We start from the raw sequence: 16762 nt of genomic DNA, 5'->3' as shown, positions 1-16762 counted from the left end.
GCTACCTATTTTTAGTAAACATATTTTAAACATAGTATAGGTATAGGTTAGAAAGTGTGATCGTTGGGTAGTTGCGGAGAAACACCTGAACTTGACCATGGTGCTAGTGGGCGGTAACACACAGGAACTGTGGTGTGGGGAATATACAGCTGGGTGCTGACATGTGAGCATTGCGGGTGAGTTTGGGCTTCCGTGGGCCGGACTATGGCCATAAATAACAAGTGGAGTGTTTGCGTTTTCTTAAGTTTACGTAAAGTATGAACTACTTTGGTGCTGAACACTAGCTGTGGTGCTGATGTCTGGTGGAAACAACAGCGTGGTCCATTTATGGGCTTTATTGCGTCTCTCGCGAGTCTGGAGTTGTGGGCGCGTGGCATAAGGCGAGTGCATGCAAATCAAGATGCATGCCTTAAGGTATGACAAATGCAGAGGAACTTACAAGTACCTAATACACATTGGCTTTTGTCCCTATGCACCAAATTTTCGTTGGACCAAATTATGATCGTGTAGGTGAAATTTATAAGAGACGAAAGCCTTGTCGATTGAGACCATGAGTAACTTTGCAGTGTCTGTTTTTGTTTTTAAGGTTTCAGTCATTTGGGTACATTAGTATGAAGTTACATTCGGAGCATGGTTTCACGTGCGTAAGACTTGTACCAAATTTACATCAAGGCCTGAGACAGACTGTGTTACGAGCCGTAAGAGCATGCTTACGCATCGCTGCGTTGGTAAAACTCATCTGCCCACTTTGAGGATGGACTTAAGATTTTTGTAATTATTTTAAAGAGATCAGACCAGACTGTTTAAAGTAGTTGTACACACTGTGTCGCAGAGTGTTTGTAACTCCAAATTCATTGTGATATTGTAAACTGATACAGAAATATATATGAAAAACAATATATGCAGGTATTAAATTTACCACTAAAGTTTAAGACAGAGTATATAACTTCTATAACTATAAGTTCTATAACTACATTTATTAAATTTAGTATATTTTTGCTCATACTTTTAATTTGAATAAATATGTTAGTTTATTCTGCGCTCAAGTTTGGGGCTATAGAGTGAAGACGGCACATGATGTGGCCCAGGATAAGGGCAAAACCGACAAAAGCCAGGTAATACCGGGTGGTTGAAACCAAGCTAAACCTGAGATCTTCTTGCCAGGCAGATACTGCTGAGTTTTGTCTTTGTCTTCTGCATTATGTATGTGAAGATCATGTAATAATTACGAACCTTCCAAGAAAAATTTTTTGTCACAGTAAAAAAAAAATTACACTCTGTGCCTTTGGGCAACCAATGAGGAATAATCACTAAATCAAATAAAAAACTGAACAAATTATCAACATTCAGAACTAATTTATCATGCATGTTTTTGAGAAACTTTTTCCATAAAATTTTAAATTGAAGCTACTCATGAAATTCAGTAAAAATTTACAAATGTCATTTCTGGAACATACTGGCATATACATATGAAAATCTATCACATACACATGGATATGCATTATTCATACATATACAAACATAAAACTCACACCAGAATGCATGAGTTTCCATTTTAAACAATACTTAGGTAAAATAAAATTATGAACTTCAACATACTACTTACAAAAAACTATAATGGATATGCCACAATTCTAACAGAATTCACATAAAAAAATAATTGTTTATTTCATTCTGATTTTCTGCATATTTGTTAGATGTCAACCACTTTTCTTCAATGGTCTTCAACTATATCGCCTTGGAAAAAAAGAAGTAAAAACAGAACATTTGAGGAAGAACAAAAGAGTGTTCACTGCAGAACCTAAGACTTACCATCACCTCGGTTTCAGCACCACCTCCATGAGTCAAGACTATGTCCACGTGGCAAATTCCTGCTAGCTGCAAAATTTTTGAGCACACATAGTACACAAAGCGAGCAGTCTCGTAGCCAGGGCACAGCACCAGAACATTAGGCGCGTTGCCCGTCTTCACCTACAAACCAAACGAAGATCCTCATCAAGCATTTATCCACACGCAGTATGAAGCCACAAAATTAAAATTTCAAGCAAGTTAAAACAAGACTGACCTCTTGGAAAGCAGTCCCAGACATACACTTACTCAGCAGAGGCAAAACATATGACAGGGTCTTCCCAGAGTTAGCGGGGCCCACCACAAAGGTATTGCGCCCTTCCATGATGGCTGCCCAAGCATGCAACTGGATGTTGAATGCAGTCTTGAAGTTAAGCTTCTCCATAGCCTGAAACAAACACGTGCACACTCAAAAATAAACACAACACTGAACTGTCAGTGTGGCCTGTTTGCTTGGTTTTTAGAGCTTCTGGCTGGTGGACCGGTAGTCCTGGGTCCAGGACTGGGTGCTGTGTCCCTTTACCCCCACACTGAGCAAGGCAATGGAGAACCACCGCGGTATCATCTCCCCTAGTATGTCCTAGTCACGCCATGGGCATCTCCCCAAGGAAGCTCAACCAGTTGTGCAAACCTTTCCCTTAATTCACTAAACATAATTTAGCTTGCATCTTCAATAATGAGTGCATGTAGATAATATGAACCACTATTTAAACTATTTTAGTGGTAGAGTGATAATACTTAATAAGAAATTAGAGACTATTTCTGATTCATATTAATTGATCAAAAATGTGTTTTCTTCCTCATATTAATGTATACCCACACTGACATTTAAACAAAACTTTTATGTGCCTTTCAATTTCACATCTACAAAAATTATTTGCAACATTTATCCTGTCTCCATGCATTTAAAATTGCTACAACCAAACAACTTGAATTCTCTCAAAAGCAATAACAACTTTTTTCAAGTAAATGCCAGCAAAGAACACACTGACATTAAAAACTGAAACTGTATATTATTATTGCATGTAATCAGTACAGACAATATAAATCTCTCTCCAACTTATTCCTCCACAGCAAAGAAACAATACACAATATCTTAATGAATTCTGTTCAGATCCATCATATCACAGCACTGTGAATGTACCAGTTACATCTATTAGATATTGCTATATGGATTAGAACCAGCCCCTTAAGAATTTGGGGCACACTATCAAACCCACACGTGCCTGAGATATTCCCTTCATTAATCATTTCCACAACCAACGCAAAAAAGTCAAATCATACATTGCATGCTTCTAAGAGGCAGCTTAAATCCAACCATCATCCCAGATCAGCTTGCCAAAGAAACAGGCATTTAAAACATTCACAGGGAAAGGTCTTACGAGGTGTGATCACAAAATACTTCTACTAAAAGTACTGTATTTACCCGCAGAAGAGTCGCCCCTGCATATGGGTCATCGCAGCTTTAATTTGGGTAGTAAAAATACAACTCTCTCCCTGTAAGGGTTGCCCTCAGGTAAGAGTTGCACCATATATCTGTCTACAGTAGAGTACATGTGAAGTCTTTGTTGCTTGTCTCAACTTATTGGTGCGTAAGAAATATGGCACTGGTGTTAACCCTCAACCCTCTTTATATCTGCTTTCTGTGCTGCTTTATTACTGTGTAGAATGGAGTGAGGCCAGCCCTCCTAATAACAAAAGACAGCCATGTATCCCTTCCCCTTCCCGGCTATTGTATTTTTTTTAAACAAGTCCTCTCCAGAATAGAAAAAAAGGCAGCAAGCTACCCTTTCTTGTTAGTTTCTTTTATAAAAACTAGCAAGATGAGGGAGCTGAAGAACATAAAAAGCCCAGCTTTGAGTGTGGCTTTCAAAGCACCAATGATGGCTGTCGTTTTTTTCATGAAATGTTGATTATAAAGCTGAGGAATCTCATGCAAAAAACCATTATGTTGGGTCACAATTGCAGCTTCAAAACAAATTCAGGGACATTTATAAGTGGAAAAAAAAGGGGGGGGGGGGGGGGGGCGTCGCACCACTACATGGCCACACGTTCTCTCAGAATGCACGCACACAAACTGGAAACTGGCTGGTTTATTTTTAGATATCCCCTTCTCCAGTCTAATGCCAGCCCACGAGTCACGTCACGTCACTTGCTGGCGCCAGCTGGGTGACTGGCGCGGCGGCCGGGCAGACGTAGCACAATGGCGCCATTCATAGTGCTTTTCACACACTCCTCAGATATTTTAACTAAACAACTTACACTTAATTGTAACATAATTATTAAAATCCAACACAGGAGAGTATTTACATACATACTGAAGAGACACCGCAGTTATAATTTTTTTTTACCTAAAGTTATAAATTCACATAAGAAATGCACTACATTTGTTTACACTAAAAATCAGGATAAAATATGAAACCATATGCGGGTAAATATGGTAATAAGTCTGATAGCCAGATCCATTGAGATAGTATCAAGTTAGAACAAGTCGTGAATTTTCAGTCGGCTTCCAGATCCAGCAGAGTGAAGTGTTTGTCACATCTGTTGCAAATCAAGGATTTCGAACGTGTTAACATTAAGTTTTGTTTTATGTTGCAAAAAAAGTGCCAAAGAAGCCATGAAAAATTAAAATCAATGTATGATGATAATATGGTAACACAGAAGATTGGTTACAAGTAGTATGAGCGATTTAAAAGCAGAAATGAGTCTGTTGAAGACGAGCAATGGTCGAGACATCCTTAAAACTCAAAAACACATAAAAACGAGCAGGCAATTAACTATTCGAGAGCTTACCAAAGAATTGAACATCTTTTATGGGTCCATGCAAAGCAATTTAACTGATAATTTTCCAATGAGACAAGTGAGTGCGAAAATTTGTTCCTAGACTTTTGACTGATTAATAGAAGTAAAATTGTGGCAGTTTGCACGGAATTGAAGAACTGTCTTGATGAAGAGACAAAGATCATGGCAAAAAAATTTTGAAAAAACAATTTTTATAATTTTAAACTTCCTTTTAAAAAACAAATTACCTATCAGAGGGATTTAGAATAGGAATGACCACTGTTACTAATCTTATTACCATTCTTAATCCTATTTTCAATAAAGTTACTAATAGAGGTTAGTTTGATGCCTGCTATTTTGAATAAGCAAAAGCTTTTGAAACTGTTAACCATGCAATTCTTCTTGGCAAATTATATAATTTTGTTCAAAGTGTCAATTTTGTTAAATGGTTCTCCATCTATCTCAAAAATAGAAGTTGTTTTGTATTCATTAACAATTGCAGCTCTTTACCCTATAAAGCCAGTTCTGGTGTTTCACAAGGTGGTACCCTGTCACCCTTACTCTTTAATATAGTTATCGATCTTTCTTATGTTCCCAACAACTCCACTGGAGTACTCTTTGCCGAAGACCTGTTGTGATGTGTTGTGCAGTCGTTATGAATGTGAACTGGCGGGAACAAGAGTAATGCAGATAAAGTTATTGATGTGCTGTTTGGTAGTAATGTATACAGGAGAAGGCAAAATATAACATTAGCGACAAGGGAAACTAGGCATGGTCGGGCAGAGAAATTTGACTTCGGGCGGGCTCGGGCGGGTAATTTTCCAAAATTTTCGGGCTCGGGCAATCTCGGTCGGGCATCAAAATCAGTTGATGAAATAAATTTTGAACATAAAATAGTCGTACTTAAGTTTGCATTGACAAACCTGAACTGTTTTTATTTATTTACTATACCCCACTGATATGAAAGTTAAACATTAAACTAAAAAATAGAGTGCATATTAATCTTGGAAATAAAGTGCTTATTAACTAAATTGTGTTTGGGTAACTGCTTGAAGGTTCATTGTCACTGTTGATTGTTTGACCTACACTTCCACTGGTATCCATTTTGGTAAAATAATGACATGAATTAAATAGAAACAATTCACAACCACTTTCTGCAAATGCCACGCAACTACAATGTGTGTAATTAAAGTCAGCTTATAATCCTTCTCGCGCACAGCAAGCAGCTCCACCGGCCTTGAACACTACTTTGTGACTATTGAGCAGTGAGCATCCGCCGTGCGTGCGCGCGCTTGTGTGTGTGTGTGTGTGTGTGTGAGAGAGAGAGAGAGAGGCGGGCGACCACCTGCATCGTGTCAGCCAGCGAGAGTAACGGTAAATGTTGACCTTGACCACTTCCGCTTGCTGCAGGGCTCACTCTCTTATCTCTGTCTCCCCCTCCCACAAACACACTTGCTGACCGGGCACCTTCTTTATCTTATCTCTCACACACACTCACTTCACCGGCTGGTGCCGGGACGGCGGCGGCGTGGCATGTTCCTGCAGCTGCCGCGCGTTCCAAAAAAAAAGAAGCTTTGTTTACTTGCGCCGTGCGGTATTGCCGTTTTCCAAGGTGCCCGATATTTTCGGGCACTGAAATACCCGCCCGGAATTTCGGGTATACTTGATACCCGAAACACTGCCCGAAATTTCGGGTACCCGACCATCCCTAAGGGAAACTAAGGTGCACAATTTCATGAGGTAACTAGTTGAGGAATTAAAATAGTAGTTGGACATAATTATAGGTAGTTAAAAGCAACTAATGGTTATGTTTAATTCGTTTGGTGAATTTGTGTCAGGAAGAGATGAGTGGAAAATGTATACTGAGCATCTACATATCATTTTGTGGCAAACAGAGTTAAGGACAAAAAGGAACAAAAGGCAATTTTTTTCACAGTATGTGGCACTGAGCTATATAACCTAGTAACATCACTGGTATCACCAAGCAATCCAAGAAGTAACAATTTTGGAGGTTTAGGGCTGTTGACTAATCATTATGACCCCATGCCCAGTGAAATAGTGGACACACATAAATTTCATAAGCGGGATCAGTTGGAAGCCGAATCTATTGCAGAGTAAGTAGCAGATATGCGGCGGCTCTCTAACCTTTGCAATTACATGAAAGAATGCTATTTATATGGGATGCTTAATCTGTGGGATAAGAAATAGAACAGTTCAGTATAAAATTTTTCCAAGGTCAAATAATCCTATAAAGCTGCAATGGACTTAGCTATAGCAGCGGAACCAGCAAGTAGATTTGTGCACGATTCGTGTGAAACAGTGAATGACTTAGAAGGGAAGGGGGGGGGAGGGAATGTGTGTGTTAAGGACGCACAAGAATGCATTAAACCATTGGCACACATCCGAAAACCAAAATGCCTTCTAAAATAGAAATTTACCGGTCAGCAGACCCAACAGATGGGTGACAAGAAGTAAACCAGCAACAGAGCAGTCGCAATCCTGCTGGCAATGTAGGGCATAATCCACAGGGTTGCAGACATCAAGATACGGTTTGGCATTTCTGTTCCAAACTAGGTTATTATAAGCAGGCATGCATAACAACAAAGGCTCAACACTCCAGCAGGGGTGTTCCCAAGGCAACAAAAGATGGGAAGAGAAGTGCTAACTACAGCACGAAGAAGGATTATGATTCTTTACAGAATGAGGCAAAAACATTGTACAACATGGATACGACCACCAATCAACAAGGAAGCAAGGTTGGATGACAGACGACTGAACAAGGAAGTGGACAAGTGCTGGTCACACTATAATTAACAATGATACATGCAAGCTTTTGTGGCCAGAGGACCCCATGCTGCAAGATGCAAACTTGGTGCTCCACACATGGTCCCAACAAAAACTAAAAGTGCTGGAATCATTAGAGGTGAATGTAAGAACTAAATAAGCATCACCTAGGTTAAGGTTCTTAGTGAGTGATGGGAAAGTTCCAAGTTTGTTGGGCCATAGTTGGATGGAACCCTTAGAAATAACCAATGAAGGAGTATACAGTTTACAGCTGGGAAAGGCACTAGAAGTGCTACGGGAACACTCAAGGGTATTTGATGATGTGGAACTGGGTCACCTTAAAGAGCCACTGGTGAGCATAGAGGTACTGTCAGACGCCAAACTTATGTTTCACAATAAGCCGATCTATAGTTTTTGTCTTGGCAGAGAGTGTAAGGAAAGAAATAGATTTATTAGTTGAAGTAGGGGTTTATGAACCAGTGGCTTATTCGCAGTGGGCAACACCTTAGTACCAGTTGGCAAAGCTGATGGATCAGAATGAATATTTGGGAACTATAAATGAACTGTCAATGTGGTATGTACAAAAAAAATCTACCCACTACCCACCATAATTGAGGAATTTTTCACCTTAGCAGGGGCAAAGTGTTTTCCAAGTTGAACTTAGCAGAGGCATACTTGCAGGTGGCTGTGGATGAGACTATAGCAGAGCACTTAACAATAAATACCATGAAAGGGTTATTTAAGATAAAACGATTACCTTTTGGCATTTGTAATGCAACAAATATTTTTCAGAGTTTAATGTCAACCAAGTTCTCGGGAATTCCTGGAGTTTGTTGTCTTTGGACTATATGCTAGTTACAGAACCAAATGAAAAACAGCACTGAAGAGTGACACAGGTGCTAAAACGAATTGAGGAAACAGAGCTTTGGCTTAAGTGACCCTAAGAGTGTTGTTGCAGCCACTTCAGTGTCATTTCTCGGGTACAGTGTCAATTGCACTGGTATACACCAGGCAGGTGATAATGTAAAGGCAGTCCACAAGGCCCCAAAACCTATCACTAAGAAAAAACTACAGGCATTCTTGATCATAATTAACTTCATTAAGTGATCCCTACCTGGCAAAACAAGCATATTGGAACCCTTACACAGACTGCTGGACCACGGAAAAGTGTGGGAATGGACAGAAGGGCATTACAAGGCTATCAGGGAAGCTAAAGAACTTCTGCAGTAAGACGTGATGTTCATGCATTATAATGCAAGGAAACCATTAATATATACTTGTGTGGCTTCAGAATATGGGCTGGGTGCTGCAATGGCCCATATCACAGAAGAAGAATCACCCATTGTTATTAGGTCTAGGACACTACAGAAGCTGAAAAGAATTCTCAGAATGATAAAAAGGCCATGGCTATCATGTTTGGGGTTACAAAGTTCAGGCAATATGTGACAGCAAAGCTATTTACCATTGAATCACATCATAAGCAGTTTCTTTGGCTGTTGGATCCCAATAAGCACACTCCTTACATATTATCGCCACGATTGTTACGCTGGAGCCTGTGGTTGTTTATGTATGATTACCATATCGTCCATTGACCAGTTCACGAATAGGACATGATGCCTTCAGTAACTATAGCTATTTCGGTTATTGACATCCCAGCAGTAGGAGATGTTCTAATGCTGGAAACTCTTCCAGAAACTCCTGTAGAGGCTACTAGATTGGCTATATTGTCACGATCCACCTTCAGAGGGGGGGGCGAGAATCGTAGCTCTTTACATAGAAACAACTCGCTTGGCATCAACTAGTCTTAACTTCATAAAATACTTTACTGTACCTAGGATCATAGGTTCGTCATCCCGTACAGGATGTCTGGTGAGAGCTGAACTAAGGAGATTTTGCAAAATAACATAATACTTAATTAAAATTATTTTATTCTTAAAGTCAAATACTCAACATCATTTTAAAGAACATTTAAATAGCGGGATTACAATTTAAAACAATAATCTCTTTACTTCCTTAACGATTGAACGACCTTACAAGAGAGAGAATGAGAGAACTTCACTAAACACTTCCCTAGTCCTTCCGAATACCTCAAATCATAATTAATACTTAAAATTAAAACAAAGATAAGTCCATACTCACATTTTCCGAAAAGCCTTTCTTGATCGATTACTTTAAAAAAATAACGTAGGGGCCTCTCCTGCCCTTGAAATCCCGAACGAACATTACATTTTAAAAACTATGACGCGTGACCCCTGACGAGGGCCATAGCCTCCGCCCGAAAGCTTGACGACTACATTATGACCTAACTTAAATTAAACGACTCGTGGCCTCTGGCGTCGACCATAGCTTCCGCCCGAAAGCTTGAATTCCTACATCACGAACGAACTAACAACTCGTGACCACAGGTGAGACGCATAGCCTCCGCCTGAGTGAGCCCCGAGTCACCAATCACTTGCGCTTAAATTCGCGCGCCCTGCCGCGCCTACCATAACAAAAGCTCGTTATTGAAGTCAAATTTACTAAACAACTAACTAGAACATCTGGGAAGACTACCCCCCCTCTACCCCAATGTGCAGGCCACACCGCGCGGCTTGTTACGACAGCGCGCCCCAGTAACTGCGGCCCGTGGCTGCGCCAGCGTGCGGCCAAACAAACAAACAAAATTCTGCAAGCCCGCAGCGCGCCGCGCCGGCCCCGTGCCCCAATTACATGGTCACGCCACTTGCGCTGACGAGTGAACAGAGCAGCCAGCCCAGAGTCCCGTCAGTAAAGTCCCTAAATTTGATTTCAACAACCCTGCAAAATTTCAACCCGCGACATAACCCTCCCCTCACAGAGCTCGAGCCCCATCGAGCTACCTCAAAATTACAAATTGTCTTTTTCCATTAAACCATAACTATAAATTCCTCATTTCACAAAAATAATAATTTTCTTAGTTCCTTGCTGTCTGAACATACATCTAGATTCTGCATAAGATTTATTTTAAAACAACAAGTATTCATAAAATTAAATGTAAAACTTTTATCTGGTTTGTTCTCACAGGAACCTTCAGAGGCTCGAGTTCTCAATTCTAAAAAAATTGTTCTGTTAGTGAAGCTCTCTTTACAAATTAAATTACTGTTCTTAGTTTCTCAGTATTCGTTAAACAATGTGCAAATTCTTGATAATTATTATTATTTTTTTTTTTTTCGGTTTCCGTTTATTACCATACTTCTTTCGTTCTTCAAAAAAAATTAAGTGTCCTTACAGTGTTTCAATTAATTAAACTCTTATCTCGTGAAGGTTGGTGCAACTCCTCGAAGTCAGTGTTGTCGAGAAGAGTAGCTCCCTGGGCTGGCCATCAGCAAACACCACTCAACTCCAACAGCTACTGGACTGGCTTCCAGGGCAGCTCACAACTTCTCCCCACATCTGCTTCGGAGTTGTGCCATCCTCATCACGAACAGATTACAATTCTGAAACATCATCAACAGGCATTACCATCACGCCTGACAAATACAAAACTAACTACTAAACTGCAATCGATGGGCAAGGATGCAAACACACAAAAAAATAAAATTAATTAATTCAACTGCTAACATAAAGTATCCCACCCTTAGCATAATCTAATCAGGCAAATAATTTGATAGGAAAAACTTAAGGAAGGGAAACATGACCTCCAATGATTTTCCATAACTCTTGAGTCTTGATCTTCTCTATACAGCAAATAGTCCCCACGAAGTAACTGGGTTGAAGGTCAGTTCACATGACCCACCCATAACCTCTTCTACTCTTCTTTTCTTCTGGGGGCAACCACAATGCCCACCAATCTCTCTCCATGGTGCCGAACCAGCTATCCCATGAGAGTAAACAACGTAGTCAATAGAAGCGCAGAGGGGAAACACCAATCTCTGGCTTGTCGAGTCATAAAACTGCTTTATCTTCTTCTTCTTCTGAGTAAAAATATCTGACTAACCTTGCTTCTATTCTTCCAAACAGTAAAAGTTCATCAGGTATCTTCATGAAAGAAACATTCTAACTAATAATTCTTCATTTTTCTTCTTCTTTATTTCTGTTAGTTGTAATAGAAGGCCATGTTAGGGAGGTTATAGGGAAAAAGAGTGGCCAATTCCCACCCCATCACCCACCTAGATCATGACTAATTAACTTTTAAACTTTCTATTTCAAACAAATAAAAAAAAACATTTTTTTTTATTCAAACTTTTAAACTATAATTACTTTTACTTCATAACCTCAAAAGCTAATCAATAATTCTAAATGAAATTGTGATTTACTGCATCCTTGTTCCATCCGATCTGTTTGTTTATAACCTTTCTTGTAAAGTATAAAATTTTCAAACATTACTAATTCAAAAAAAAATTAAATTCTGGTGTCCTTTGAGTTACAATTAACTTTACTATTTCTTAGCTTGAAATAATTTAAGTTTTCAGAACTATTTCATTGTCTAATTCACAACACTTAAAAATCAACTCAAAACAACAAATCATCAAAATCAATAAGATCATCTGACCTACCTATCAGTACTGTGAACTTGAACTGTTCGTACACATTTATAATAAGCTATTGTATTGAAATTCCAACCTAAATAAGGTTTAAAAAAAACTACTAATCCCTCTGTAAATTAAGAAAATTAACTTTAAAAATTAAACTTAAGGTATTAGTTCTTTTTGACAGCTACCACAACTCACTAGTTCCATTACATTACTATAACCTAAAAAGTTCTGTAAATAATGTTTATAACAAAAAAAAACTCCAGTTACTGTCTTCCATAAAAAAAATAAAACTTTACATGACCTTATTAATCTCCACTTGTAAGTCCATGGCTGCCAGCTTTCTCTTCTCTTGAATCTTCAGTCTTGGCTCTTGTTTCAGTGATCTTGTATCTTGTCTCTCGAACTCTTGTCATCTTGTAAACTGGACTGCTGCTCAGCTCATCTTAAGGAATCTGTAACAGTTTCAAAAATACATGTTAATTTAAATTACATAATTCCTGTTCTTTGGTCCTAAAAAAAAAATTGTATTATTAGTACACATTACCCTGAAACAACATTATTATTCATTGTTTATTACTTAAAAAAAATGCTTTACCATAAAATCCTTTTTTGTTCTTTTCATTAGGCCTATTTATTTTCCTTCTTCTTAATTAAATTCTGCTTCAAATGTTAATCCTAACTTAAGACCTACCATCTATTTATTATTCATTACCTACATTATTTATGTTACCCTAAACTTCCCATAAGTTTCTAATACTTCCTATCAAAGACATTCTCTCTAAAAAAAAAATTTACTTGTGACTCTTAACTTAACAAACTTAAAAAAAAACTTTTACACTAGACTTAACTTATTATTCATTCTTAGTTACTAAATTTCTATATGTAAACTTTAGTACTTACAAACAAAAACTGCCTATTTCTCTCTACCTCTTAATCTCTTTCAATTATTACAATAATAATGTTACCTTGCATCTTTAAACTTTCTTCTTTTCAATTAAATTAGACATCTCATAACAATAAAAATTCTGCCTATACTCTTCTTATGGGTGTCCAACCCAACAACAAAATTTCAAATTCTCAAGTTTCCTTATATTTAAATTATGCAATGCACATAACCTCTGTGGTGCCTGTACCCTTTAGGCCTACCACCTTCTCCTCTCACAGCATAACTCTTATTCCTCGGGGTCTGTATTCACTGTTCCAAATCAAATATCTCAAATAAATTAAAAACAAATTTATTATTTTAAGAAAACAAAAATTTACATTGACTTTACTATGGAGCCTGGAAATCTCAATGTCCCACAGCAGCTAACATGACTAAATCCCATGGAACCCCAGGTTTACATAACCTGTGCCCAAAAATTTAAGCATACCAGGCTTTCCCTGCACTGGTTTTACAGCATCACACACTATTTAGGGCCCCTGATCTGCCATCAGTCCCAAGGAGTTTTCCCACAACCCCTCTCTACACAAGCGCCTACCGCATTCCTCTCAATTGGCTATCGGTTTTACGGCATTCTTTTGGGATCCGACCATCAAGTTAGGGCTAATCGAACACTAAACCTCCATACTTCCAAACTAATGTAAATCAATTAAATTTTCTCTGTAAATTCTAAAAATCAAAAAAAATTATTCCAACATGCCAAAGAAACTTCCAAAAAAAAATTCATAATCTTATCTTCAAACCATTAAAATAAAAATAAATAGATTACTCTGTTTTCTCCTTAATAACTGTAAACTGTCAACAAATATCATGTCGTAAATTTTAACTATGCTTACTGACTCTTAATCATAAAATCTCATTTGTCCTAATTAATAAACAACCGATTTCCTTAAAATCTCACTGTATCTCTCACACTCAAACTTCACTGGCTGAATATCTCAATAAATTCAAAAACAATTATCTAAACTCTTAAAGAAACTCCTCCCCAATTATTCAAATTACTTCACCTTATTTTATTTCATTACTTAAAACACCTTACTCAAAAAAAATTAATTAATTATCTAGCTATCTTCCATTATTATTTATTTACCGAACAAAACTTTCTCCTAAATTAATTTAGTAAAATTCAATTTCACATTAGGCAAGTACACTAACTCTCTACAGCAATGTTTCTCATTTCCCTCCTTCCTAACTGAATCCAATCTTACTTAACCTCCAGGGAATTTACCTCACAAAATAACCAAAAATTTCACTGTAGTGCCTATCTGCTATAGGCCCACTACACAGGGGGCTCTAACCCCACCAACAAACTTCATTGAAATGGTACCCTATCCCATACAGGATAGCCACTTCGGTACTACCATGGGGAACTCCTGCCCCAAACTACTAACAACTCTCAGGATTCTCCTGACCCTTAATTCCGTAGTCAGCCCATCTCCTATGGTCTGCGCTACAATTCCCTTTCTTCCCAGGGACACAACGCCTCACCTTAGGGTCCCTCGCCCTAATGAAAACATTAATTTTGTCTCTCTGTTCTTTTGGAGTAAATTCCCTCTACACACAAAATCTAGCCTTCCCAGTTTTCTCAATGCTTATCGATTTTATAGTGTACCTCCTTAATAATGTTTACAAATCCCAAAAAAATATTTTTAAAACCGAGGTAGAATTTAACTAACAAAAACATAAACAACTTACAACGAAACACTTCTAGCCTATACATCATACACTTCTTAAATTAAATTACTTACATACTGAAAGTTCCTCTTCTCCTAAAACACACTTAAATTTAAATTTATTTAACCAATAGTCTATTTTCTTATCGTTAAGTTACCGTACAGCTGATCAAAACAAGGTCACGGCCTGTCCACGTCTCCGTATGAGCCCGTGACGTCACCGAATTCCATCAGGTGCGCCAACCCTCGCTTGCGGTTCCTCCGTTCTCCGCTAGGTCTCAGCACCTCCCCGTCACGTGTTCATTCTGCCACGTCCACTGACGTGTCGTTCTGAAACAACTCTCAACATTTTTCTAATTAAAACAAAACATCACTATAAATTCTATAACTCTCTTTTACATAAACTCTCGTTTTCTCTTTAATTCCTTTCTAACGTTTATCCTTTCCTCGACTGATTTAATTCGTACGTCTCGTCTCCTACGCGCACGAAAACAAAACAAACTTCTCTTGAAAATAATTCCTATTTACGACAAAAAACTTTATTTTAAATTATAATTCTCTTAACCTACAATCTTAAAATGAACTTCAATTAAATTAAACCACTTGCATTATCTCTAATAAGCATTTAACTTATAACGTATTCTCCTCACGTAATAATCCCCGATATAAATCTACAATAAATTCAACGACTTAAAACAACTTATCACTATAAACTTTATCCTTACAAGTATCCTCAAATAAACATCTGTTACGTCAAAAAAAAAATCTCAAAGACTTCCTCCACTATAGACTAAAATTCCGTAATCCTCTCCTCAAGTAAACTCTTAATAACCTGCTATCAGAAGCTGAAACTAACTTAATAATAAACATAAAAATCTACCTCTCTCTCTCTCCAGAAATAGAACCTATCCGGCGAACTCTACCATTTCTATCACGAACACCTACCCGGCGCCTCCACCATTTCTGTCACGATCCACCTTCAGAGGGGGGGGCGAGAATCGTAGCTCTTTACATAGAAACAACTCGCTTGGCATCAACTAGTCTTAACTTCATAAAATACTTTACTGTACCTAGGATCATAGGTTCGTCATCCCGTACAGGATGTCTGGTGAGAGCTGAACTAAGGAGATTTTGCAAAATAACATAATACTTAATTAAAATTATTTTATTCTTAAAGTCAAATACTCAACATCATTTTAAAGAACATTTAAATAGCGGGATTACAATTTAAAACAATAATCTCTTTACTTCCTTAACGATTGAACGACCTTACAAGAGAGAGAATGAGAGAACTTCACTAAACACTTCCCTAGTCCTTCCGAATACCTCAAATCATAATTAATACTTAAAATTAAAACAAAGATAAGTCCATACTCACATTTTCCGAAAAGCCTTTCTTGATCGATTACTTTAAAAAAATAACGTAGGGGCCTCTCCTGCCCTTGAAATCCCGAACGAACATTACATTTTAAAAACTATGACGCGTGACCCCTGACGAGGGCCATAGCCTCCGCCCGAAAGCTTGACGACTACATTATGACCTAACTTAAATTAAACGACTCGTGGCCTCTGGCGTCGACCATAGCTTCCGCCCGAAAGCTTGAATTCCTACATCACGAACGAACTAACAACTCGTGACCACAGGTGAGACGCATAGCCTCCGCCTGAGTGAGCCCCGAGTCACCAATCACTTGCGCTTAAATTCGCGCGCCCTGCCGCGCCTACCATAACAAAAGCTCGTTATTGAAGTCAAATTTACTAAACAACTAACTAGAACATCTGGGAAGACTACCCCCCCTCTACCCCAATGTGCAGGCCACACCGCGCGGCTTGTTACGACAGCGCGCCCCAGTAACTGCGGCCCGTGGCTGCGCCAGCGTGCGGCCAAACAAACAAACAAAATTCTGCAAGCCCGCAGCGCGCCGCGCCGGCCCCGTGCCCCAATTACATGGTCACGCCACTTGCGCTGACGAGTGAACAGAGCAGCCAGCCCAGAGTCCCGTCAGTAAAGTCCCTAAATTTGATTTCAACAACCCTGCAAAATTTCAACCCGCGACAATATTGTCATTTGAAGATCAAGTTCTCAGCAATGTGAAGAAAAATATGTTATCTGGTTTACGTCATGCAAGATTACTGACGAGCTTCGCCCTAACTGGAGTCGTAACATGAACTATCACTGTACAAAGGTTGCCTCCTGTAGGGAATCCAGGTAGTTATACCTACAGTGGTACGGGCAA

General features: G+C 38.6%; 1 protein-coding gene and 1 long non-coding RNA gene across 7 annotated transcripts in view; both read right to left on the bottom strand.

Annotated features, from left to right (window-relative positions):
* Nucleotides 1-16762, bottom strand: part of LOC134527383 (putative ATP-dependent RNA helicase TDRD12) — a 393271-nt gene that overhangs the window by 183669 nt on the left and 192840 nt on the right. For all 6 annotated transcript variants that reach the window (XM_063360027.1, XM_063360029.1, XM_063360028.1 and 3 more), the window contains 2 exons: nucleotides 2066-2236; nucleotides 1813-1971 (listed from right to left, as the gene is read on the bottom strand). In XM_063360027.1, coding sequence (XP_063216097.1) covers nucleotides 1813-1971; nucleotides 2066-2236 — 330 coding nt within the window. The remainder of the gene's footprint in view (nucleotides 1-1812; nucleotides 1972-2065; nucleotides 2237-16762) is intronic.
* Nucleotides 10071-16296, bottom strand: LOC134527371 (uncharacterized). Its single transcript, XR_010074174.1, has 3 exons — nucleotides 15467-16296; nucleotides 14601-15430; nucleotides 10071-12361 (listed from the first exon to the last, which is right to left on the bottom strand). It is a non-coding gene; the product is annotated as an uncharacterized LOC134527371 (long non-coding RNA).

This window comes from Bacillus rossius, chromosome 1 (assembly GCF_032445375.1).
Source record: "Bacillus rossius redtenbacheri isolate Brsri chromosome 1, Brsri_v3, whole genome shotgun sequence".
NCBI classification, from domain to species: domain Eukaryota; kingdom Metazoa; phylum Arthropoda; class Insecta; order Phasmatodea; family Bacillidae; genus Bacillus; species Bacillus rossius.
Note: the sequence above shows the minus strand (reverse complement) of the source record. Positions and strands in the feature narration are given on the sequence as shown.